At 45.1% G+C, this 23999-nt stretch overlaps 2 protein-coding genes and 1 pseudogene across 4 annotated transcripts; 1 reads left to right on the top strand and 2 right to left on the bottom strand.

Annotated features, from left to right (window-relative positions):
* Positions 1-19: 19 nt before the first annotated feature.
* On the bottom strand, positions 20-11614 carry LOC129354818 (formin-like protein 2; annotated as a pseudogene).
* Positions 11615-12382: 768 nt separating this feature from the next.
* On the top strand, positions 12383-15026 carry LOC129354807 (cyclin-dependent kinase 5 activator 2-like). Its single transcript, XM_055024352.1, has 3 exons — positions 12383-12994; positions 13077-13214; positions 13581-15026. Exons 1-3 carry the CDS (start codon positions 12563-12565, stop codon positions 14052-14054), a joined length of 1044 nt encoding a protein of 347 aa, XP_054880327.1. The 5' UTR covers positions 12383-12562; the 3' UTR covers positions 14055-15026.
* Positions 15027-15565: 539 nt separating this feature from the next.
* On the bottom strand, positions 15566-22154 carry LOC129354801 (uncharacterized). 3 transcript variants are annotated; one of them, XM_055024341.1, is made up of 8 exons: positions 22005-22154; positions 20853-21069; positions 19730-19957; positions 19557-19658; positions 18871-19203; positions 17599-17925; positions 16994-17326; positions 15566-16813 (listed from the first exon to the last, which is right to left on the bottom strand). In XM_055024341.1, the coding sequence occupies exons 2-8, from the start codon at positions 20872-20874 to the stop codon at positions 16698-16700; spliced, it is 1461 nt and encodes a 486-aa protein (XP_054880316.1). In that variant the 5' UTR covers positions 20875-21069; positions 22005-22154; the 3' UTR covers positions 15566-16697. The 3 variants fall into 3 exon arrangements, with proteins under 3 accessions (XP_054880316.1, XP_054880317.1, XP_054880318.1); XM_055024342.1 differs by having other exon boundaries at positions 20853-21066; XM_055024343.1 differs by having other exon boundaries at positions 20853-21066; positions 22015-22154.
* Positions 22155-23999: the final 1845 nt, after the last annotated feature.

The following is a 23999-nucleotide window of genomic DNA, read 5'->3' as shown; positions in this document are numbered from 1 at the left end:
GCAGTCTCTGACGGCGTCGTGATGCAGAAGGTTTGTTTTATTTCCACACCGAGTGCAAAATAACAGCAACAACAACACAGACGGACAGAGAAGCTACAGAACCTTCTAGAAAACGTCTGTACACGTAGAAAACCTTGTGCTCTGAACGTTTGGACTGAAAACAACTGAAAACGGGCCGGAGGGGAGGGACAGTGAGAGCACCGTCAGTGCTGATGCTGACCCGGGTCCAGTTGGTGATTCTTAGTGTTTACATGGATTATACAGCAGACGGTGCAAACATGCAGCAAACGGCCAAACGAGCTGCAAACATGAAGGATTCAAACTGCAAAACAAAAGGAAGAAAAATGTCAAATCAGTAAAACTGCATAAAAATAGGAGGGGAAAAATACCACAAATAGTGAAAACTACAATGGCGTATTCTAGATATAAACTGAGCAAATTACCACAGAAAGAATCTAAAATTTTGAGATTGATTTCTGAGAAAATCCAGCAAATTTCTGACTTTCAAAGATCAGAAATTTGTTAGAAAACTTATGAAATTTTAACTTTAAAGAAACTGAAATCTGTAGATTAATCTCAGAATTTTTCTAGAAAATACTCAAATGTTTGATTTTCAAAAGTCAAAAAAAATTTTTTAATCATTATATTTTATTCTTATTATTTATTAATTATAATAACACTGTTGTATAAAACGCAGCGAACTAGCTAAGGTGGATAATCTGAGGATAAATCCTCCCTTATGACTAAAGTCCTCCAGGCCACTAGGGGGAGTCGACCAACAAGTCATACGGAGCCAGTAAACATGGATTTCAATCGGAGACTTGGTAGAAAAAGTTTTGCTATCAGCTTTATGTTTCTTCAGACTCCCTCTAGTGGCCTGGAGGAATTCTGTGTGGGCTTTTCTCCTTTTTGTTTCCATCTCCCATAGTTGCAGCGTTTTTCTGTTGCGTGTTTTTGTTTTTTGTATGTTTCCTGTTTGCAGCTTGTTTCGCCGTTTGTTGGGTCCAAACTGCAGAAGCCTGCTGGTTCTGTTGTGGCCAGCAGCACCTTTTGGACCCACCAGAGGCAGAAACGCTGGTTTCTGGTCGACTCTGCTGAGTCTCAGGTGGATAATCTGAGGAACAGAGGTGTTTCTTCAGGAGTAAATGTCCAGATTAACAGAGTTTGTTTGGGTTCTGGAGAACCGGTTGAACTGATTTGGGTTCCGGCGCTGTGGATCTGTAAGGCCAGTAAATACAGCAGAAGATAGAAGCATACGACGCGGTGAGAAGAGTTGAACCCTGTACAAGCGGACGCAGACCGGAGGAACCCAGAACCGCCACAGAACCTCAGACCTGTCGGCCTGCAGCGCCCCCAGTGGAGGGGAGGACTATAGCACCGTGGTAAACTGAACCCAGGGGGTTTTAATGGCACCTTATGTTTGACTCAGACCTCTACCAGCTCATGGTTTCTACCCGGCAGCCATGTTGGGCAGGTGTTGCCTCCGCCATGTTTGAAGGCGTTTGGGTTTGTTCTGAAAGCACCAGAGGTCCGTAGCAGGTCTGGGTTCCGACCAGCGACCAGGAAACTAAAACATGATCCATCAGAAAAGTTCAAAGTGCTCATTGGTCCCGTTGCTCCGGAGTGGGCGTGGCCAGCTCAGTAATGCTCCTCAGAGTGGGCGGGGTCACAGAAGAAGCGAGAGCTGCGTTTGGCCGACCGGGCCGTGAAGGGAACCGTCTTCAGTGCTGAAACGACCAAATACAGCCGCCGGTCAGGAGAGCGCCAGCTGACGCCATGGTTACCAGGGTAACCGTGTTACCTGTGATGATGTCCTCGATGGCGCCGTCTTTCCCTTCGTACACGTGGCGGCTGTCCTTGCCCTGCTTCCGTCTGAGCTCTGTGATCAGCTCCTGCTGCTGCCGCTTGCCTTTGTGCGATGGAGACTGGGAGGACGAGGCAAGGGTCAGGGGTCACGAAGGTCCAACACTTCATAAGACTAATAAACCAGAACGGGTTCCTGACTGACAACGTAACGGACCTGCAGGGTCACACAGGCCGACCCGGTTCTCTGGGTCTCATCTAGAAACTAAATATTTAGTTATTGGTCTAAATATTTGGTTAGCAAGCAAACCAGTTAGCTCCAAACTGAGTATTTATCCCTTTACTAGCTAAATATTTATTCTACCAACATAATATTTATCTCCAAACTTCATATTCAGTTAGCTAACTGTACCTTGGTCTCCGCCTCCTCCTGCTGCTCCTCCTGCTCCAGTTTCTCCAGCAGCATCTGCTCCTGGCGCCTCCTCTGCTCGTTCTCCTCCTCCGCAACCTAAACACACTTCCTGTTACCTCAAACTTCCACCACTTGTTACAAAATGTGGGCGGGGCTTCCGTTCAGCAGGCCACGCCCACATCGCGGCCCACATCGCGGCCCTCACCCTGTAGGCTTTGATGAACCGGACAAAGATGGGAAGAAGACGGACGGCGGCATCGTTTTGGAGCTTTCCCCAAAGAACTTCACGGCGTCTTCGAAGGCGTCCTGCAGTTCAACACAGACATGGCTGCCTCGTTTCTACGGTAACAGTCATAGTTAATCAGGAGACCAGCTGGGGTTGAAACTTTGACGCCTTTCAGAAATGTGTTTTTTTCTGAAATTAATCTCAAAATTTCAGATTTTTGGGGTAGAAATGAATTCCTTGGTTTTTATAAGTATGCGCGCTGAATGTAAACGTGGAGTTGGGGGTGTGGCCAGGAGCTTTTTCTGATTTAAAGGGACAGAGGCCCTAATGCAACTCAGAACAGGAGAAATTGACCAGACTAAAGTTTCTGAGAATGATTTGTTTAGGCCACAGACCGATCCGAACCTCTTCAAGGAATCAGAATACTTTCACTTTAGATTTATCCTAAGAACTGTCACTGAGTCACTGAGGGTCAGTGACTGAACTGTCACTGACCCTGAAGACTGGGTCAGAAATCGTCCTAAAAATCTGGACATCATTTTGGTGTCAATGAGACGTTCTTCTGCCGATGGCTAACCGAGTCGGTACTGGTGCTGGTCAGTACTGGTAGGTCCGGTCTCACCTGTGCGATGCGAGCGTCCTCCTGCAGCTTGTTGAGGCGGGATTCGTTCCTGCTGATGAAGTCTTTCAGTGTTGCATTGTGGGAAACGCTGAACTCCCTCCAGGTGAGCTCCATGCCGCGCTGCAGCTCCTTCACGTCACACAGGACGTTCTCCAGGCTCACTGCAAAGACCGGACAGGTGAAGCCGGGTCAACCGGGTCAGCCGGGCTCTGCTGCGCTGTGATTGGCCGGTGGACTCACCTGCGGCGGCTTTGTCCACGTAGTGCAGCTCGTTGTAAAACAGCGTCACTCCGGGATATTTCTCTCGCACCACGTTGGAGATGTAGTGAAGCAGCGTTTGCTTCCGGTCCGTTGATTTGGTCTCCAGCAGCTGGAAGCAAACGGACCTGATATCTGCTGTCTGAACCGGGGTGCACTTACTTTCCCTCCACAGAGCATCGTAACCCGGCGCATTGGCAGGGAGGAGGAAGAGGACGAAATATCGGCCAAAATACAAGACATTTTCAGATGAATCTCATTGTTTTTTTCTAGAAAAATTTACACAAAGTTTTAGTTTCACAAAGTCTCAGAAATTTTCAAGGAAACATTTGGAAATGTCTGAGCTTGAAAAGTCAAAAATTTCCAAGAAAAAAAGTTGAATTTCTTTTACTTTTGAAGGTCGAAAATTCCAAGATTAATCTCAAAATTCAAAAACTTCATTTTTGGGATTTTTCTGAGTTTCTAGTGTTGAACATTTTCAGCAGCAGCAAGAGAAACTCCACTGCATATCAGGATCAGCAAGTTTTTGTCCTAAAATACAAACATTTCCAGCTAAATATGTCGAAGCTGTTCTACTCTTCCTGTAGTTTTTTGTTACCTCTGGTTGTTTTTCAGCAATATTTTTAGTTTTTTATCTGAGTTATTTGCTAAATTGGTTGCAATTGATGAATCGTTTGATGTTCCTGTGTGTGAGCGCCCCCTCCTTCCTGCCGCCCCGGGTGTCTGCCCCTGCGGTTGGACTGTTACCAGGTCCAGGCTCTGCAGCTTGAAGCCGTACACGGCTCCCCTCTTGCTGCTGTTCATGTAGTTCCCCAGAGCCAGGATGATCTGCAGGACAAACAGCAGAGCTCGTTACCTCAGGACGCCTCGGCCGAAAGCAAAACCAAACGCACAGACCTCCAGGATCTTCTTCAGCTTCTGAGACGATTTGATGGAAACCGACGCGGCGATGATGGCGTGGAGTTGCTGAGAGGAAGCAGTCGGTCAGTTTGGGGTTTTTCTGAACCTCTGCGGTGTTTCTTGGTTTGCTTACCGGCGTCAGCATCTGGATGTTGTCTGCGTAGTTTCCCATGAAGGTCATGATGGTCATGCGCTGGCTGAGCCGCTCGATGCGGCTGAACTGCATCATGAAGCGATCCTCGTCGCTCAGAGCCTCCAGCGGCTTCCTGTCCCTCTCGTACTGCCGCAGCAGCTTGACCTCGGCCTCCGTCGGGATGAAGCGCGTCAGACACTCGACGAAGTCCACAGGAACCGTCCGGAGGTCGAACCTGCACAGGAACACGGCCGTCGCTGCTGGTTCTACTTTCGAATATTGGCAGGTAAATTTGAGAACACGTAAATCTGAGGCATAAAAAGGCTTTTGAGGATCATCATAGATAAAAAAGTCTTTTTGGCTAATCTCAGAAATTTTCTGGAAAAAACAGTAAATTTCCAAGTTCCAAAATCAAATATATGAAAAAAAATCTGAATTTTTTTCTCTCAGTATGAGATAAGAAACCCAAAAAGTGAAAAGAGAAATAATTGTTCCAAAAGTCAAAAATGTTTGAGACAAAATTCTGAAATTTTGAGATTAATCGTAGAACTGTTCGAGAAAAATAGAAAATTTAACAGCTGTCAGAAAAAAAAACATTTCCAGAAGAAAATTAGAAATTTCTGAATTTCATAAGTCGAAAATCTTAAAATGTCTGAGATTGATTTCAAAATTTTAGATTTTCTCCTGCAAATTTTTGGGTTTTTGTAGCTCAGAAATTTCCTTGTTTTTCTAGAAAATTTCTTAAATTCATTTAGAAGTTTCTGAGTTTGTTTTATTTTCCTCCTCGTTTCCTTTTTCTCTAAAATCGCCCCAACACGCCGTTGCTGCGCTCCTGCGGTCAGTAGGAGGCGCAGTAACGCCCCCTACTGAGCGCGCTCAGTGGAAGTGAACACAGGTGTCTTGTGATTTTAGAGCTGCTGTCCAAGCAGAAGCAGCAGATTGTCATCTTATTCCTCATCATCGTCGGCCATGTTTGTAGTTTTTCTGGTTTCTGTGTATCGATGCGACCCGGCCGTGCAGACCGGATCGGGTCGGAGCCAGAGCCCCGTGTCCGGTGTGGACCTACGTGTGGATGGCTCGGCAGATGACCTCTGAGGCCTGGCCGGCCTTCCTCAGGGTGATGGCCAGGTTCTTGGCCCGGTTGGCCTCCAGCAGCGACACCTTGGACGGGGCTTTCTGGGGCAGCTTCTGCCGGGTCAGCGTCAGGTCCACGGCCGGGCCCTGGGCCTTGGTCTTGAACAGCTCCTCAAAGCCCTCCATGTCCAGGTCCTGGTGGCACACGGGCAGCGGCGTCACGCAGCGGGTAGAGGGCGTCTGGTAGCCCGACCTCTGACCTCTGAGAGTTTACCTGCAGGATGGACTCGTCGTCGATGTCGTTGAAGACGGTTCCGTTGATCTGGCTGGGCTTCAGGGCGACCCAGTTCAGCACCGGCATCCGGAACTTGGTCTGGATCGGTTTCTTGATCTTCACGGCTGGAGGGGAAAGTTCAGAGGTCAAATACGAAGATGTTTTCTGTTGCTTCGGCACTTCGTCTCTGAGTTCACTGATATTTCCACCAAAGTTTTCTCATCAGAGGAATTTATGGGTCTTATTTCCAAAAGCATTTCAACTTTTTCTCCCCAGAAAAAGAGAAAATTTCTGCCAATAAAGTTTAAAATGTAAATGTCTGAGTTCAAGAAGTTGAAAATTTGAGACGATAGTCTGAAATTGTTTCACATGGGTCCAACTCATCCCTCATATGTGTGACCTGAACCCAGAGGTCAGAGGTCAGGGCTCAGTAAAGCTGAGCTGTTTTATTACAGATGGATGGAAAATGGGAAACTGGAGACTGGAACCAGTTTGGTTTCCAGTCTCCAGCTGCAGGATGGATGGAGTTAAAGGTATAAAAACGATAAAAACGTACAGAACAACTTGAGCGGACCCTCTGGCAGCAGAACGGAGGAGAAAACCCGTTAGTGTCAGAGGTCATCACTTTCTGTTACCATGGCGACGGGCCTGAGGCCACCGTCTCACCTGCGAGGCCAGAGTTAAAGATGACGGTCGCTGACCCCCCTGACCCCGGCAGGGGCGGGGCCACAGGAGGAGGGGGCGGGGCCATGGGGATGGAGGAAAGCTCGCTGGTCCTGCAGGGGGGGGCGGCGGCGGAGGGGGCGGCGGGGCGGGAGGGGGCGGGGCCGGATACGGCCCGTTGGACACTGAGGACAGAAACAGAACAGCAGTCAGAAACGAGCGAGCAAATTTCAGCCACAAAACTCAAAACAAGCTCAGACATTTTGTACAAAAACTTGGAATAATTGAAAACTTTTACATTTTGAGTCAAAAATTTTCCATAAATGAAATTTTTTTAAAACTCAGCAACATTTTCCTGAAAATTTGTGAGCTTGATCTCAAAGAATTACATCAATTTTTGAGAATAAACAGGTAAAAAATTGACTTTTGCAAATTTCTGAGTTTAATGATTCAACATTTTCCAGGTTTTGTCAAGAAAATTTCTGAGACGAAGCTCAAAATGTAGAAAATGTTTGACTTTGGAACGTTTTTCTGTTTCGATGTAAAACATTTTGAGTTTCTCACAAATTTGTGACTTTTGAAACGTTTCTGACTTTGAAAAGGTCAGAAATTAAACATTTTGTTATGAAAAAATTGTGAGATTTAAAATTTTTACTTTGGAATTTTAAATTTGTGATAATCTGAATTATTGTCTTAGTTTTGTCTTAAAAATTTCTGATGTTAATCTAAAAATATCAGAATTCAAGTTTCTTTCTAATCAAAATTTCACCTTTGAAAACTCAGAAATGTACAAAATTTTTCAAGAAAATTGTGAATGACTGATTGGTTTTATGTGTCGCTCACCTGAGCTCGGCATTGGCGGCGGTGGTGGAGGCGGAGGGGGCGGAGCCGGCATGCCTGGAGCCCCGCCCATCCCCGGTCCCATGCTGTGATAGGCCACCGTCTCCGGGCTGCAGGAGTCAGGAACCAATCAGGAATTGGTGGCCAAAAGCCATCATCCGGTGTCAGAGTGCGAGTCTTACCTGGGGGACAGCGTGGGACACGGCGGCGGTGACGGGGAGGCGGAGTCGGCCACGCCCCCGTCGCCTTCGCCCCTCTGAGGCTGCGGCGCTCCGGGTCCGCCGGACTGCTGTGCCTCCTGCGCCTGGCGCTCCAGGCGACTCTGCCGCCGGATCGTCTGGTCTTTCTCCCGAACTATCCGCCTCAGGGTGTGAACCTGGGTGTTGGCGCTGGCGTACACCTCCTGCACATAGAAGGCTGCGGGTTCAAAGGTCGCGGTCGGACACCTCTTTTTATCCGACCAGCTGGAGTTCAGCACCGACCCGCAGCTGGTCCAGCTCTTTGTTGGTCTGCATCAGCTGCTTCTCCAGCTCCACGATCTTCAGCATGGCTTCGTTCTCCACGTCCAGCAGCCGCTCCGACATCTGGATGAGGAAACCAGATGTTGTCCCAGACTTTGTAAAGGACAGGGTCAGAGGTCAGCCTGATGCTGCTTACCGTAGCGAGGTTCTCCTCCAGTTCCTCCACTCTCTCCAGAGCAGCGGTTTTGGTCTCTGCGTCCTCCAGCAGCGTCCCGACGTCAAACACGTTGTCCAGGTAAGCCTGGATCTGGACCTGCAGCCGGTCGCTCTCCGTGTGCTTCAGCCTCTGAGGGGAACGGCGCCGTGACTCACCGGGCCCCGATTGGCCCGGGGCTCGTCACGTGACCCTGACGGGTTACCTCCAGGTGTTCCTCCAGGTTCAGCTTGGTGAAGTCGTACTGCAGGTGAACTCTGAAGTTCATGTCCTCCACGGAGTGAACCACGATGTTGATGAACTGCATGCAGGCCACCTGGGGACAAGCAGGTTGCCATGAAGACACGAGCTGTTTACATCCCACTGACATGACGCAGAGTGGGCAAAAAATTAAATAATTTCCTTACTAGCAAATAAACACCAAAAAAACGGAATTTTTTAGATTTTTTTTTTCTAAAAATGTTTGGGAAATTTCTGAGGACCAAATTTTGTAATTTCTAAAATTTTCCAAAATAATTTTGAGATTAATCTCAAACTTTCATGAGTTTCCTAAAGATAATTGACTATTTTCCCCTTTATCTACAAAACCCCTAGTATAACACCTCAAGTAAAAACATTTCTGTGAAATTGAGGAAGTTATTTTGAATATTTGCCTAATATTAGCTTTTCTAATGTGATACTTATAGAATTGATGAAAACACAGATAATGTCACGCAGCAGCAGCAGCAGTTACCAGGAAGTCGATGTTGTCGTCTTCGTTCTTGAAATGTTCCATCAGCTTCTCGAAACGCATCGACTCGTTACACACCTGCAACAGATGGTGAACAGGTCGGGGCGTCAGGCGCCATAAGAAAAGAAAAGAAACCGAAGGAGGAGTTTAAAATGTTTATGGGTTTAAATGTGGAATATTTTACATCTTTGAGACTCAAAAATTTCAAGTTTTCTCGAAGAAAATTTCAAATCCCAGTCCTTTCAAACTAAAAAAATTCTGATCTATTTCTAGAAATTTTCTGAGATTAATTTTTTTTCTAGGAAAATCTTGACTTTCAAACTCTGAATATTCTGTTTTCTCCTCGAAGCTTTCTGGGTCCATCTAATCATTTCTGATGTTTTAGTCTCAGGTCTAGTGGCAGTAACACGCCGTTGTGACTGGAGACTGTTTACGGTTTTGAAGTTGTCGAAGGCTGCCAGGATGATCTCATGTCCTCCTCGGACCAGGCACACGGCCGCCAGCAGCTCCAGAACCAGCGCTTTGGTCCTGGTGAAACAGCACAGTCCGTCACGCCGTCAGTCTGCTGTGCGGCAGACATTTCGTTCCAGTTTTTACTACCTGGGGTTCCTGTTGTTCAGACTCAGAGCGATCTCGTTGACGGCGTGCGGATGGGACATCACCATGTTGAAGCCGTACTGAGGAAGAGGAAGATGGGTCGGTGTGGCGTCGGGTCAGGAGGGTCTTAAAGCGACGGGAGGTTTTTCCTACCTGGTAGTTCATGATGGCTCTCAGACACATGATGCAGACATGGACGTCGTCCTTCTTGCAGACGAGTCGTGAGTTCTTCAGGGTTCTGCGACTCGGCAGCGTGTTGGACCGGGTCACCAGGGTCGAGCTGTGGATGTGAAAATCTCAGATTTCCCGGTTTGGGCGGCCTGAGCTCTGGTTTGGGTTTCTCTTTACCTGATGGAGTGTCGGGCCGAGCGGGAAATGGACGAGGACGGCGACGGGAGGCTGCAGTCGCCATGGAGATCCTCGATGGACCGACTCCAGGGCGAGTCGATGGAGCCCACCTCGCTCCGGTGTCCGACTGCTCACCATCAAACCTGAGCAGATCAGAAAGGTCAAGGTCATTCTTCAAAAACACCAAACCTTGAGATGGTAGGCAGAGATCTGACTCACGTGACGGCGTACTGAGCGAAGGACAGATACTCGACCAAACATCCAGACCTCGATTCTCCTCATTCAGAAACTCTCTGACCCAGCTGGAGACAGAAAGACAAATAAATGGACAAAACGAAGAAACATGGACAGAGAGAGACATGTTGGAGACCAACTGAGTCCCATTAACCTTAAAACTTTTAACTCGAGAACAAGGTTATTTTATTTCACAAACTGCAATGGAAACACTTGAACCACATGATCAAGAACGGGATGTTTACTACTGCCGGAAATAACAAAGAAGACAACAGGAAGTGGTCAGAGTGCGATGGCGCCGCATGTTTTTGAATTGCGTTCTTTATTGACATTGGCAGAAAGTTTTGCACACGACAGAAAAGCGTCTGGAGACGGAGGAGCTGGACGGACAGCTACCCGATGTGGTTTGTACGCAGAGAAATCTCGAGCTCTCTGAGCGTTTGGGTCGATTCCTGAACTCTTCGTCTGAACTTCTGCGGACAGAAAAAGATTAACACATTTTCAAAAACTCAGTTTCCTCTTCAACAGGTTAGTAAACGTCTGACATGCAGAGAATCATTGGGCTTTGATTGAGTAAAATCTGTTCCTGTCGTTTCACCTTTCGCGTCACAGCCGGATCAAGGAAGCCTCTGAGTTTCTGGATGTAGGTATGGGGGGGTTCTTCACCTGGAATCTCCTGACAACACAGAAATGCATCATGGGAATCCAAATATGATTCAACCAAATTGTTCCTGAGTTTTAACGTCAAAATGAGAAAATACTAAGCTAGATTAGCTGGAGTAGCGTTGGGTAATGCAATGAGACCTGCAGGACCTACCTGATCACAGATCAGCTCCCACTTCTTCTCGTTGTCATAGGAACGCAGCAGACGCACCTTGTCTGGAGGAAGGTTCATCGAATTCTGAAAGACAGAGTCTACTTTAGGCCATGAAACCTCGTCTCCTTTGAGAGGAAGACTCAGTTTTCTGATTCCTGTTTGACTCCACAGCTTGGGCCACGAGCTGAGCTAATTCTGCCATTATCTCTGTGAACTTTGACCCTCGGGGTGACCGGTGATTTCCCCTGGTAGCTTGCTGCTTTGACTTGTTCTGACCGGATGTTGTTTCCCCTTCAGGGAATCGTTCCTTCCCTCTGTCACCACGTGCTTGTTCGGGCGGACGGCTCTTCCGTTGTAATCTGAGTCTGTTTAGTATTTATATCTGATGTGATATTGATCCGATAACATGATCGGGTCGTGGATCTGAGCGTGAATTAGCTGCGTCTAGCTGCCGTCTCATCAGACTGTGATGTTTGCCGCCTAATTAGCAGAGTGTCATGCATGCATGGCGGATCAGAACCTGCAGGTCGTTCCACTCACCAACGCGATGGAGAACCGCTCCTCCAGCTCCGCCGGGTCGGGCATCGGCAGTCGGACCGGGGCGGCTCTGGACCGGATCACGGCCAGCTGGCTCTCCATGCTCTCTGTGTTCCCCATAACACACACACACACACTCTCACACACACCGAGGCAGAGGAGCGACCACAGCGGACGCAGCGAAACACACCCACCCGGACCGCCGCGCTCACACACACAGCAGCAGGAACATGTGGTCGGCCATGACGGACGGAGGCGGCTGGAGGCCGGGATGCTCTTCCTGTCCTCGAACGATGAAGATCCCCTCCTCCTCTTCCTCCTCCTGTCTGCCTCTTTGTCTCCTGCAGGCAGCGATGCTGCTGATGCTGCTGATGCTGATCCAGATGAAGCCCGGCTCTGCAGCCGTGTTGTTGTGTGTTTGGATGAAGCGCGCGTGTGTGTGTGTGTGTGTCGCAGTTGAGCCGGTTAATCCTCCCCCTCTCCTCCCCCACACCAAGAAAGAAAGACTCAGCCTCCCCTCTTTGTCTCTCTCTCCACGGAGCCGCCGTCCGTGTGGAGCTCGCTCGACCCTCCCTGCTCAGACAATGAACCTTCTGCCGCCCAGGCCCCGCCCCTTTGGCCTCGCTGGGGGGAGGTGGATAATCTGACTCTGGATCAGCTGCTGCAGCTTTCATTCATCACATCCACCAGGCCGCCTGCTCAAAGGGGCAGAACCGGGTCGGTTCTGATCTCATTAACTCATCCGGAGGTTCCGATGGGCCGGGCCGCATTTTTACTGCAGATTAAACTGAAATTCATGTTAAATTTAATCTCATCTTCAGAATAAAACCTGAGAAACAAACCGATTCAAAGAAATGAAAGAGTTTTGATGGAAGAAACTGCTGATGTTCTGTGTAACAGCGCCCTCTGCTGGAAACTCGCTGAACTAACAAAACAACTGGACGCACCGTCCACTTTATTAGGTACACCGGTTAACAACTGAATATTCAGCTCAATTTACATATAAGCTTAAAAAACAAAAACATAACCTTAGTTACCATGTAAAAAATAGATGCTAAATATCAAAGTAGCAAACATGTAGTTTAGAAACTAAATACTTAGCTTTTACCTAGCTAAGCATTTAGTTAGAAAGTTAAATATTACATTTTTTAATCTTCTTATTTAGCTTGCAGGCTAAATTTTTTGCTTAGACACAAAATATTTATCTTCATACATATTTATTTTGATTGTTAGCTGGAAGCTAGCTAAACATTTATTTAGGAAGTAATTTTTTATTATTTTAAAACTAAATGTTTATCCAAGCTACACAGCTAAATATTAAGTTTTTAAATTGGATATTTATCTCACTTAGAGCTAAATATTTAGTTTAAAAACTTTACATTTTTGATTTAGATTTCAGCAGCAACATCTTGGATCTTAATGAAACAAAACAGAAGTTTGGATTCTGATGGTTCTGGAAGTTTCCATCACTTTATTTCTGGTTCTGGTCCAGAGCCTAAGCCTGCAGTGTTCTGGTTGAGCAGCAGAGGGCGCTGCAGCAGCACCCAGCAGGACTCTGCGCCTCCTGGATGCTGCGGCTCTGCGGCGGCTCTCTGCGGCGTCGCCATGGGAACGCTGCTGTCTCTGCCTCCCGGCTGCCGATCCGCTGCGGCGGCGGCTTTGAAGGAGCCGCCGGAGGTTCCTGATGATGAGGAGGAGAAGAAGACACGCTCTGTGCTGCTGCAGGCGCTGCGCTGCAGGAAGCGGCTGGCGGCGTTGGGCTCCAGGGGGAAGTCGGCCCCTAAGGGCCCCAAGGTCAGAGCGCGGCCCTGGCAGGAGGAGCAGATGTGCATCAGGAGGCTGGTGGTTCAGGTCGGTACCGGCTCAGGTCAGTCGGGAACCAGAACCTCGTCCCGTTTGATGAAGTCTTCTTTCTTCTGTCTGAATCCTGCAGGCCTCCACAGGCGAGCTTCTCCGCTGTCTGTCCGACTTCCTGCGCCGGCGCTGCGTCAAGCTGAAGGAGTTTCCGTCCAATCGGATCGTCGTCTGGCTGAGGAACGTGGAGCGAGCGCTGCTGCTGCAGGGCTGGCAGGTCAGGGTTCTGGTTCTGGTTCTGGTTCTGGACTGTCTGTTGTTGGTCGGACCTTTGGGTCCAATCTACCGTGTTCTCCAAGTTTCTGAGATCCAAAAGTCCAAAATTCCAACCAAAAATTTTTACCTTTTGAGATAAATCTCAGAAATTTTCTAGAAAATTTTTTAAAAATTCTGAACTCCAAAAGGTGAAAGCTTTCAAGTTAAAGAAAACGTTAAAGTTTTTCTTCCAAAAATTCCGAGATTTGTGGTGGAAATGTACTCCTTTTTCTATCTACAGTGGCATTAATAGGCTGTTGTACGTTTAGCCGTTTGCAGCATTTCTTACTGTTTGCTGCAAGTTGACCTTTGCTCTCTGTCTCTGTAGCATCGGGGCTTCCTCAGCCCGGCCAGCCTCGTCTTCGTCTACCTGCTCTGCAGAGACGCGGTGGACGAGGACACGGCCTCGGAGCAGGAGCTCCACGCCACCTTCCTCACCTGTCTCTACCTGGCCTACTGTTACCTGGGCAACGAGATCTCTTACCCCATGAAGCCGTTCCTGGTGGAGTCCAGCCGCGACGTCTTCTGGGAGCGAGCGCTGGAGGTCATTGAGCATCTGAGCGCCGACATGCTGCGCCTCAACACCGAACCGCGATTCTTCACCGAGGTTTTCCAGGACCTGAAGAGACACAGCGCCGGCGGCAGCGGCAGCAGCAGCGGCGGCGGCAGCGGCGGGAGCGGCAGCAGCGGCGGCGGGAGCGGCAGCAGCAGTGGGAACAGCAGCAGTGGGGACGGCGGCAGTGGGGACGGCGGCAGCAGGACCCATAGGACAGAGAACCGAAGGATGGACGACCTGGACTGAAAGACCCGCATGGGCTGATGCAGCTTCCTATTAAGGCTCTCTTGGCAACTATATCGGTACCGAACTCTTAGGACTGGTTTTGATTCACCAGAACCTCCTCAGGTACGAATAGGTCCAGAAGAAGGCCTGGACGGATCTGTCTCTGGGCTTCAGAACCGGACAGCAGGACACACCTCATCCCCAGTAGAACCACTAGATCCAGTTCGACTGATGATCAAAATGCAACATTTGCTACATTTTCAGCTAGTTTGGTTCTTTCAAACTGAACTGGGTCAAACAATCCAAACTAGCTGAAAACCTGTTCCCCTCCTGGCCTGTGGGGGCGCTGCACCAGGAACCCAACGGAAAGATGTCAGATTTGATCTGCTTGGTGTTCACATTCATCCAAAGGATTGATAAAATATTCTTACTTCCCCAAACGAACCGGACTTTGACTAGGCCAACAGACTGGATTCGGATTAAACAGGATTAAACAGGGATGGTGTGAATTCAGCACAAAATTACAATGGATTACAACAAATGCCAAAATATGAAGAACAAACTAATTATTTACCCAAACAAACACAGATCTGTGAAAACTATGCAGTAGATTGACTTATTTTTGTAGCCTGATTAGCTTAGCGTAGCTTAACTGTATACAACTCAACTTTTATCACCACTATGCTAACTGACTTATTGAGTGAAAATGATTGAAACATTATATACAGTTTAATTAAACAACCGTTTAAATACCTTTTTTCTCATCTATTGAGTTTTTATTATTATTATTAACCATTATTTACATCAACCCACCAAATGGTATTAAAGACATGAAATACCTGAGCTGTAATGTCATGTATTTGCATGTAAATGTTCATTAATATATGTTCCATTTTATAAAAAATAAACTTGAAACAATCAACTAAAATAGATATTAATGGCGGTTTTTAAACTAAAGAGGAATTTCTGCAGTGTGGAGAAAATGCTAATCTCCTTCCACGCTCTTTATACTTTAAATTAAGGCTTTTTAAAACATTTCTACCTAAAATAATTTAAATAATTATTTGTAAGTGGTTGTTTTTTACCTCGAGGCCTGTATATTTGTTTTATTATTCTCTAACTACATCTAATTTTAAACAAGTTAGCAAGATTAGCAGCAGCATTGTAGCTTAAATGTTCGGGCGTTGAACTGAGCCGTAGCTAACAAGCTAATTTTCTATTAGCATCTCCGCAAATCTTTTTGATAAACATTAAATTATCGAGACACGTTACAACATACCTTTATCTTGCCTTTTTCTATTCTTCCTCTTTCTTTCCTCTCTCCCTGAAGGATTTAGTCCTTTTTGAGACATCGTTTACATTGCTATGCTAACGTATCTTCCACCAGCTCATATTACCGCAGAAGCCTGACCTAACGCGGCCGCCAGGGGGAACCCAAGAGCTATTTAGTTTTCCTTTTTGCCCATATGAAGAATAATTTATGAATACATTATCTAAAGTATATATTATTGTAAAGAATAATCCACTTAAGTGGGGCATCTACTGGCCCGGGGCCCTGAGCAACAGCTTAATAAAAACGACGCAGCGTCGCTAAGGCTGTAGCTCCCATTTTGACCACCAGAGGGCGGAAAAACCCCGATCTGAATATAGAGATGAGTTTCAGAGCTGCAGCTGGTTTCTGATTTATTCATGTTTTTAAAAGTAACTATAATTGATCATGAGAGTAAAATGTAAATGTTTTGCATAGGAACGAGTACCGGAGCAAATGACAAAAGTTAATAAAAACAACAAAGAGAAAAATGATTGTTTTCAGTACCATGTATTCCTTAAAATAAGTGAACACCATAAAAAATAAACAGAAATATATACACAACACTGAAGTTACCTTTCAGTAATAATGTGCATAAGGTTTCCAAATGACAGTCACAAATTTTCCAATTAAACCGTCAGTTTCCACTTCGTTGAAAGTGGAAACTGACAGGACTAGTAAAATATCATCCTGCTAGTTAACCAGACATTTTTAAACGGCCACCAGTAAAAGTGCCATATTAATATTACACAGCAAGCATTTAATTTACCAAGTTAAACTCAACATAGAAGGTAAAAAAAGTTTGTTTTGCCAGCTAACCAATTAGAATAAGCTACAAACAAACATTTTATTCACAACTCAGCAATTCCATTTACAATTCAGGTCATGAAAAACCAGACCCACTGGGATCAGATATGAATCATATTTGTATCGTGAGCCTTAAAGTGCAGATAGAACATAAAAAGGATAAAACAGGAAGTAGTTTGAAAGTACAAACCTGTTACAGCTCCGGCTGAATGAATCACATGATTCTGTCAAATTAGACATAATGGTGATGCATTTAGAGGAAACGGCCTAATTAAAGGCTGATTTTACCGAGTTACACTTGGAAAGTGAAGATGATGGAAACCAGGTTCAGAGATGTTGAATATGAACAGATAAACTTTCTACAAGAAACATTTGAAGAATAAAAGATTTCAATCTTAAGCAAGAAGGTTGTTGGTTCAAATCCTTGTGAATTTTAGAAAGTGATTTTGTTTTTTCAGCTTTTCTCTAAGTGAAAAAATGATGCCACTTCCTCTGCAGTGACATCGCTCCTCTGAAAGAGGAAGTGACGTCACAGTTTCCACAGCAGGTCACGTCAGAGCGTCGAATAAAGAGTCGTTTGACTCAGCAGACATGAGCGGAGTCATATCGATGGAGTCGCTTTGGTCCCTGACTCCAGGATCTTCATCCTGAACCCGGGCTCCTCCTGCAGAGACAACGGAGAACGATCAGAAGAAAAAAAAAAAAACGAACTGCAATAAAACATTCACATTCTGAGAACTTTGACTAGACGATCGGTCATAAACCTGGGATGAGCGAAACATTTACTCCATTTTTCTGATTTTGTAAAAAAACAGCAACAAGGCAAAAGAAGCTTCTGACTAACCTTTGAATTTGAGCAGAACCGTGGTCCACGCCACCAGTTTCGTTCTCCTCCAGACGCCACACCTGTAGCTCTCAGCGGCGTCGGCTGCGGGTCGGCTCAGGGTCAGGCTGATGTCTCCTGTTTGTAGCAGGTCTTCATTCATCTTGGTTCTGGTTCTGTAGTGATGGTCCTGCTCTTGCAGCTGATCAGAAAGGTATCTATAAGCATGAACGATCACCACCGGTTGCGGGTCGTAGCGCCACCACACAACTCTGGCGCCTTTAAGGAGTTCAGGCGCCACTTTGAACGGCAGCAGGACTGACTCCGCCCCTTCCTCCACCTCCACCTGACAGTCTGAGAGAACAAAGACCAACAAAGATCAGCTGCTCACTGGTGTCTGTGTACATAAAACTGTCACTGATGAGATTTCCTCTTTTACATTAAATAAATACACCTGATCTGATTTTGGGGGCTCGTCCGGGATAAACAATCAGAGAAATATAACATTATAATTCTTCCTGTTCATTAATATTTGTTGTGCTATTTAATATTAAACAAAAATGAAACTTATATAAGCTTTTGATAAAAAGCAGTAAAGCAGGCATGTCCAAAGTCCAGCCACTGACCTTCGACCTTGAGCTGAACTTGCTTCTTGTACAGGATGGTTCCCTCCTGGCTGAAGATGCTGCAGGTGTAGATGTTGCTGTCTTCGTAGGTGAGGTGTTTCAGAGTCAGAGTGAGGTCTCCAGTTTGTGTCCAGTCTTTGTTCGTCTCGGTTCTGTTTCTGTAGAACCGGTCCTGGTTCTCCGGACGGTCAGAACCGTCCAGAAACACGTGCACCATCTGGTTTTCACTGTCCTTCCACTCAACTTTACAAGACTTGAACAGCTCGGCTGAGGTGTGGCAGGGTAGCAGGACTTTGTCTGCACCTGCACTCACCTCCACCTGTTGGACTGAGAGAACAGCAAAGGAAGATTACCCAGAATGCTTCAGGAAAGTCAGAGTTAGATTGAGAGGATGTAAATCTCCAGTGTTAGCTTTTTAAATGTCGTTGAACCTCCTTGTCGCTGAAATGTTCTGCAGTGAAAACCTAACTGAGAATGAAGACGAGTTCAGTTGGGAGCTTCACACGCCTGAACGTGCCGAGGAATTCCACATGTGAAATATGTCTCCACATGTGCAGAAGACTGTTTCTATAGTTACAGCTATGTGTTGGGGAAAGCTCCAGGTGGTTTGAAGATCAGCAATATGAACTCTAACACAGCAAAAACACAAAATGACCGGATCTACAGAAACAGAACCGAGACGAACAAAGACTGGACACAAACTGGAGATCTCACTCTGACGCTTTCTAATGAAAACATATTAATACACTTAAAATACGACAAAATTAATTTACAAAATTAATACATGGCTCCGGTATTTTTTGGAAAAATACAGGAACTTGTTTAAGCCAATAACTCTTTAATATTGAAGAAAAATGATAACTTTTATATTGGAAATGATTGATTATAAGTGAAACAATCTGCCAATGGAATTAGAAGTTTTCCTCCATATTAATGAATTATTTACTAAATCAAACTCCCATGTTTTGCTGAAATGTTATTTGTAAGTTAGTTTCATCCATATCCAGCATGATATTTCATTTAGAAACTAGACTTGCTAAGATTTAGATTCTGCTGTTTTATGGTAATATTGAGTTTACTACAGGCGTCTGAATGTTATTAAAACTATAAACATTTCATTTACGGTAGAAATATGGGCGATAAAACTGAAACAACCAAAGACTAGATTGGAGGACAGACAGTGTTGCTGTGGTAACTGCTGCAGCATAATGTCACAGAGCAGCACTGACAACAAACAACGTGGTTCAGGTGAAACTCAGCCCATCAGCTGACCTTTGACCTGCAGCTGAACCTGCGTCTTCATCAGGATGCGTTTGCTGCGGCTGTAGACGCAGCAGGTGAAGGTGTCCGTGTCTGCGCCTGTGGGGAACCTCAGTGTCAGGCTCAGGTCTCCGGTCTGCAGCGGGTCCTCGCTCATCTCCGTCCTGGTTCTGTAGAACTGGATCTGTTTCTCGGGGACGCTGTCGTGGTTCTGGTAGACGTGGACCTTGTTGCCGTAGCGGTCCGTCCATTCCACCGTGGCGTCGCTCGGCAGGCGACCGTTGGTCCTGCAGGGCAGCAGGACGAACGGCTGACCGGAGTCGGCCTCGATGTTTCTGTTGTAACCTGAGAGGAGAAGTCCAGCTTCAGAGGAGCCAAACCTGCGGCGCCGGGGCCTTTAGTGGCCCGTGAAACGATTCAAGTCAAGATTGGTCAAATTGTGACAACAAAACAAAAAACACCAAAATTTAAATAAAATAAACATTTAATTGGCCAGCAAAGTATTTTATAAAACCAACATTCAGCCACCAATTCAGACACATGCAACAAATATAATTAAAACAATCAGTAAACATTAATTGTTTTGTTTAATGTTTAACCACATCATCTCCACTCAGCTGCTTTTCCGTGGCGATTTAAAGGAACATTTCCAGACCCTGAACTCGCGGTGGACGTTTGTTTTGGTGTCTCTTACTCACCTCTCATGAAGTTGTGCCTGAAATGACAGAAAACGGCTCCAGTGACCAGAACCAGAACCACCAGAGGGACCAGCAGAACTCTGGCCCACGTTGGAAACGATTCTGTGGAGAAAAATGAGCAACATCTTCATCTGTGACCCGTCAGCTGCTGCAGCAGCAGGTTAGCTCCTGACCTTTGACCTGAGGCGCTCGCTTTGTGGAGGCCCTGGGGTCAGAGGTCACGGTCAGGGTCAGGTTTCCCGTCTGCGGAGCGACGGTTGTGGTTCTGTTGAGCGGGTTCTGATCCGTCAGCTCATCTCCACATGTCATGTTAGCGGTGGGCAGGCTGAGGGCGGATCGGGTCCAGACCTCCGTAGAACCGTTCAGAACCAACATCTGGACCGCAGGGACTAGCAGGGACACTGAGGACAGAGACGACTGTCATGGCAACGGGCTTATGAAGCAGCAACAACGATGATGATGATGTCACAAAACAACAAAAACAGAAGATAAATCTGACTTTAAAGCTTTTATGGAAAATATTTATGTATATATTTATTAAAACTGTTTCCATGATGAGACGGAAAAACTGAAAAATAAAATCAATGGAGATCCTCTGGTTTCCAGACTGAGCTTCAGGTTGATCAATAAACTTTCATAAAACAGGAAGTAGATCCCAGAATGGATCCCTGAGGCTCACCGCAGCCCACAGGTTATGAAAATGATTTTAGATCCTGAACTCAGCCTGTTGGGATTTACATCAGCTGACCAATAAACAGACAGGACACAGGCAGGGGGCGGGGCTTAATTAGTCTTCAGAGCTTTAACCCACAAAGAGGCGAAAACATCCAATCAGTCTCACTGATAAACTTCAGCTCCAGCAGAACCGAACCCAGCAGAACCGGACCCAGCAGAACTGAACCCAGCAGAACCAGACCCAGCAGAACCGAACCCAGCAGAACCAGACCCAGCAGAACCGAACCCAGCAGAACTGAACCCAGCAGAACTGAACCCAGCAGAACTGAACCCAGCAGAACCAGACCCAGCAGAACCGAACCCAGCAGAACTGAACCCAGCAGAACCAGACCCAGCAGAACCGGACCCAGCAGAACCGAACCCAGCAGAACCAAATCCAGCAGAACCGGACCCAGCAGAACCGAACCCAGCAGAACTGAACCCAGCAGAACCAGACCCAGCAGAACCGAACCCAGCAGAACCGGACCCAGCAGACCCAGACCCAGCAGAACCGGACCCAGCAGAACCGGACCCAGCAGAACCTAACCCAGCAGAACCGAACCCAGCAGAACCGGATCTTACCGTGCAGGAGGATCCAGAACATCTTCTTCTTCCTGTCAGAACGAAGGATCAGAAACCCTCTGGACTCATTCTGGTGAAACTCTCTGCTGCTCGGCGGATCCACATGAACCGGTTCTGTTGGATCCAGAGATGAAAATGTTGAGCAGAACCAGTCTGTCCGGGTTCAGTCTGCGCTCTGATTGGATACAGGTTGATTTTAGGTCAAAGCTGCTTCCTGCTGAAACAAGAGGAAGAAAAGCTGCTTTAAAACGAACAAAATGCTGAGAATCTGATTTATTTCTTAAGATGTTTGTTGTTTTCATCTCTTCAATAATATGTTAGATTGACAATATTTTAATAAATTAGTCATTTTAGTTTAAAAAAGTCTGTTAATCTCGTTGATGCAAAATATAAACAGTTGCTGCATTAAATTAAATCCTTCCACAGGTTTTTAGTGGTTATTGTTATTATTTTAACTTTAACAGTGTAATCCATGATAAATACCTTTTTCTATATAAATGTGTAAATGTCATATTTCTCTCTGTAAAACCGTGGAACTGCTTGATTTTACATTAAGTTAAGAAAATGATGAATTTTACAACCAATCTGAGTTTTAAGTCAGAGGCTTTTTCACATCTCTGTAACACAGACTGCTGCAGGAAATCCTTCCTCCCATCAGCCTCCTCAACTATTTTTTCAACACAAGATTTAAAGTATTTTTTTATGTTTGTTTTTACTTCTGGCAGCTGAAACTCAACCAGTGACCTTGACCCTCGACTGAAAGGTCAGGGATTTAATTGCCCTTTCAGAGATTTATTAAATCAAACTCAACTTTAATCAGCGAATCAGATTCTGGTGATTTATTAATAATTACAAATCAGAATATAAATTATTCCTGAGCTGCAAAGTCCAACGTGACTCAAACGCATCATTCTGATGTCCTCGTTCAGTCTTTCTTCCTCGTGGAGTTTTGTTTAAAAACTGACAGCAGGAGCCGAACTGAACTGCTCCGCATCGCCCCCTGCTGGACATATATCGGAACTGCATCAGCTGATAAATGCTCATATTCATAAACCGTCTCATAACCAAAGAGTCGTCTATAAATGTGCTTACAGAAGCGAAATACTGAGGCTGAGAGTGAATTATGGGATGGAAAAACACAAGAATAAATACCTGACAGCACCTGAACGCAGCTAAAGGAAAAGTTCGGGAAAAGCCTCACGAATCCTTCCGGAACCGCTGATCCAGAAGCCGCGAGCTTGACCCGCTACAGACGAGTCGGAACCACAGGAAGAGGAAGCAGCTGCAGCATTATAACCAGCGAATCATTAACAGAACCGACCTGATGCAGGAACTGGGCCAAAATCTGCAAGGAATCAACCAGGAAGTTGATGACTCAGCAGAAAACGATGCAAAAATCAAACAGAAACATCAAGATTTCCTGATCAGGACATTTTCACTTTACATTGTATTTCTGTGCATCTGAAGATGTAACTTTCAATATTAAATGATTGATAATTTGATGAACAGAAATCATAAAATAATCAGGGATTAAAAACAATCTAATCATTTTTCATGTTCCACCTTGAAGGAGGGACAGACGGTAAAGGATCTTACTGGGATCATAGTTTCCATAACTTTTAACATGCATATAAATCTGAAAAGTGTGGCATGCTTTTCTACTCAGTCTGGTTTCAGTTCTTTTGGATTTTGGCAGAGAAAAGCACTTGTAAGCCCTGGACCAAGACTACAGAGTCTGAAGGTCAATATTTATGATTAAAGGAAAGGAAGCCTCTACCATAGAACCAGATCTAACAGACTTCCTGAGTCATTATCACATGTTTCTGACTCCTTTATTATTCAGACATATTTTGATTCACTGTTTGGAGTTATCTTTGATCGGACGTTTTAAATTTTTACATTAAAACAAACAAACATCCGGTTTAACAATTTACATGAAGAATGTCTGTAGTCATGATAGTTCACCACCAGAGGGCAGTAAGAACTCAATCAACCATCATAAAACTAATAAACTACAAACTTTTCACTAAATTGTTTCTAACTTAATCCTGTGAATAATAATTTATTATTATTAAATATGAAATAATATTTTATACTTGTATGTTATTAGAGATGGAGATTAATTATTAGAATAATTTAGACACAAAGTGAAAAACAACTACTTAGAAAGTAATATTTTATTTTACTACAGATAGAAATTTAGTTGGAAAAAATCCTACATTTTATTGTGTAACTTTTAGCAGAATCAGTTTTCGGCACAGCGTTCAACGTGACATGAAGAAACTCGCACCGGTTTGGCTTTCGTGTTGTTCTCCCTTTGTTTGGAGGACACACCCTTTTATTGTACACGAGTGTGTTCAATTAGACAGGTCATGTGATGTGACACACAATAATCCAATAGTGAGAAAAAAAAAACAACAACAAATGAGAGCACAAAAACATTCATAATGTCAACAGTAACAATCCCAGAAATATTAACTGTTGCTAATTTTGAGAATGAAAGTATGAAAAAGCTACAAATATTAAGAAAAAACAACCAGCTGAGATAAGAACATCAAGCAGGAAAAAAAAACACATAAAGGACAAATAATAATGCTAAAAAGTCAATAAAGATATTTAAAAAATATCTGAGCACCATAGTAAATATATTATTTAACTTATATTTTGGAAGATTCGCAATCTATCGCCCTCTTGTGGACACACATTGTAACTACACACTACAGTCCTTTACACTACTAACTTGCAGCTCGTTTAATAATAAATCTTTGAGGGATTATTAATTTTCTTCATACAAGTTTAATAATACATTAGTGAGTGATGATCAGTGAACTGAAGTACAGTCGCTGCTGTTCAGCATCAGTTTAAATCTGCAGCTGCTGATAATCAGTTTTTGTGTAAAACAAGATGCTGCTAGTCAGTTAGCATCGCTAGCTCCGCTTAGAGATTTTGCGAAATGTTTTCATCTCTGTGGAGCTGCTTCTAGTTCGCACTGACAGATAAAACACTGATTTCATGTTAAAATAGGAAGAAGATTTAAGAAATAACAGCAGAAACACCAAGAGACCAACAAGGGCTTCATTAGCCGATAAGGTGCGGGAAACTAGGTAACTACTAACTTAGCCTTCTGCCCCCTAGTGGACACAAAAT

This window comes from Poeciliopsis prolifica, unplaced genomic scaffold, assembly GCF_027474105.1.
Source record: "Poeciliopsis prolifica strain line A6 unplaced genomic scaffold, Auburn_PproV2 SCAFFOLD119, whole genome shotgun sequence".
In the NCBI taxonomy this organism is placed as follows: Eukaryota; Metazoa; Chordata; class Actinopteri; order Cyprinodontiformes; family Poeciliidae; genus Poeciliopsis; species Poeciliopsis prolifica.
This window is presented reverse-complemented; position numbering and strand designations above follow the sequence as displayed.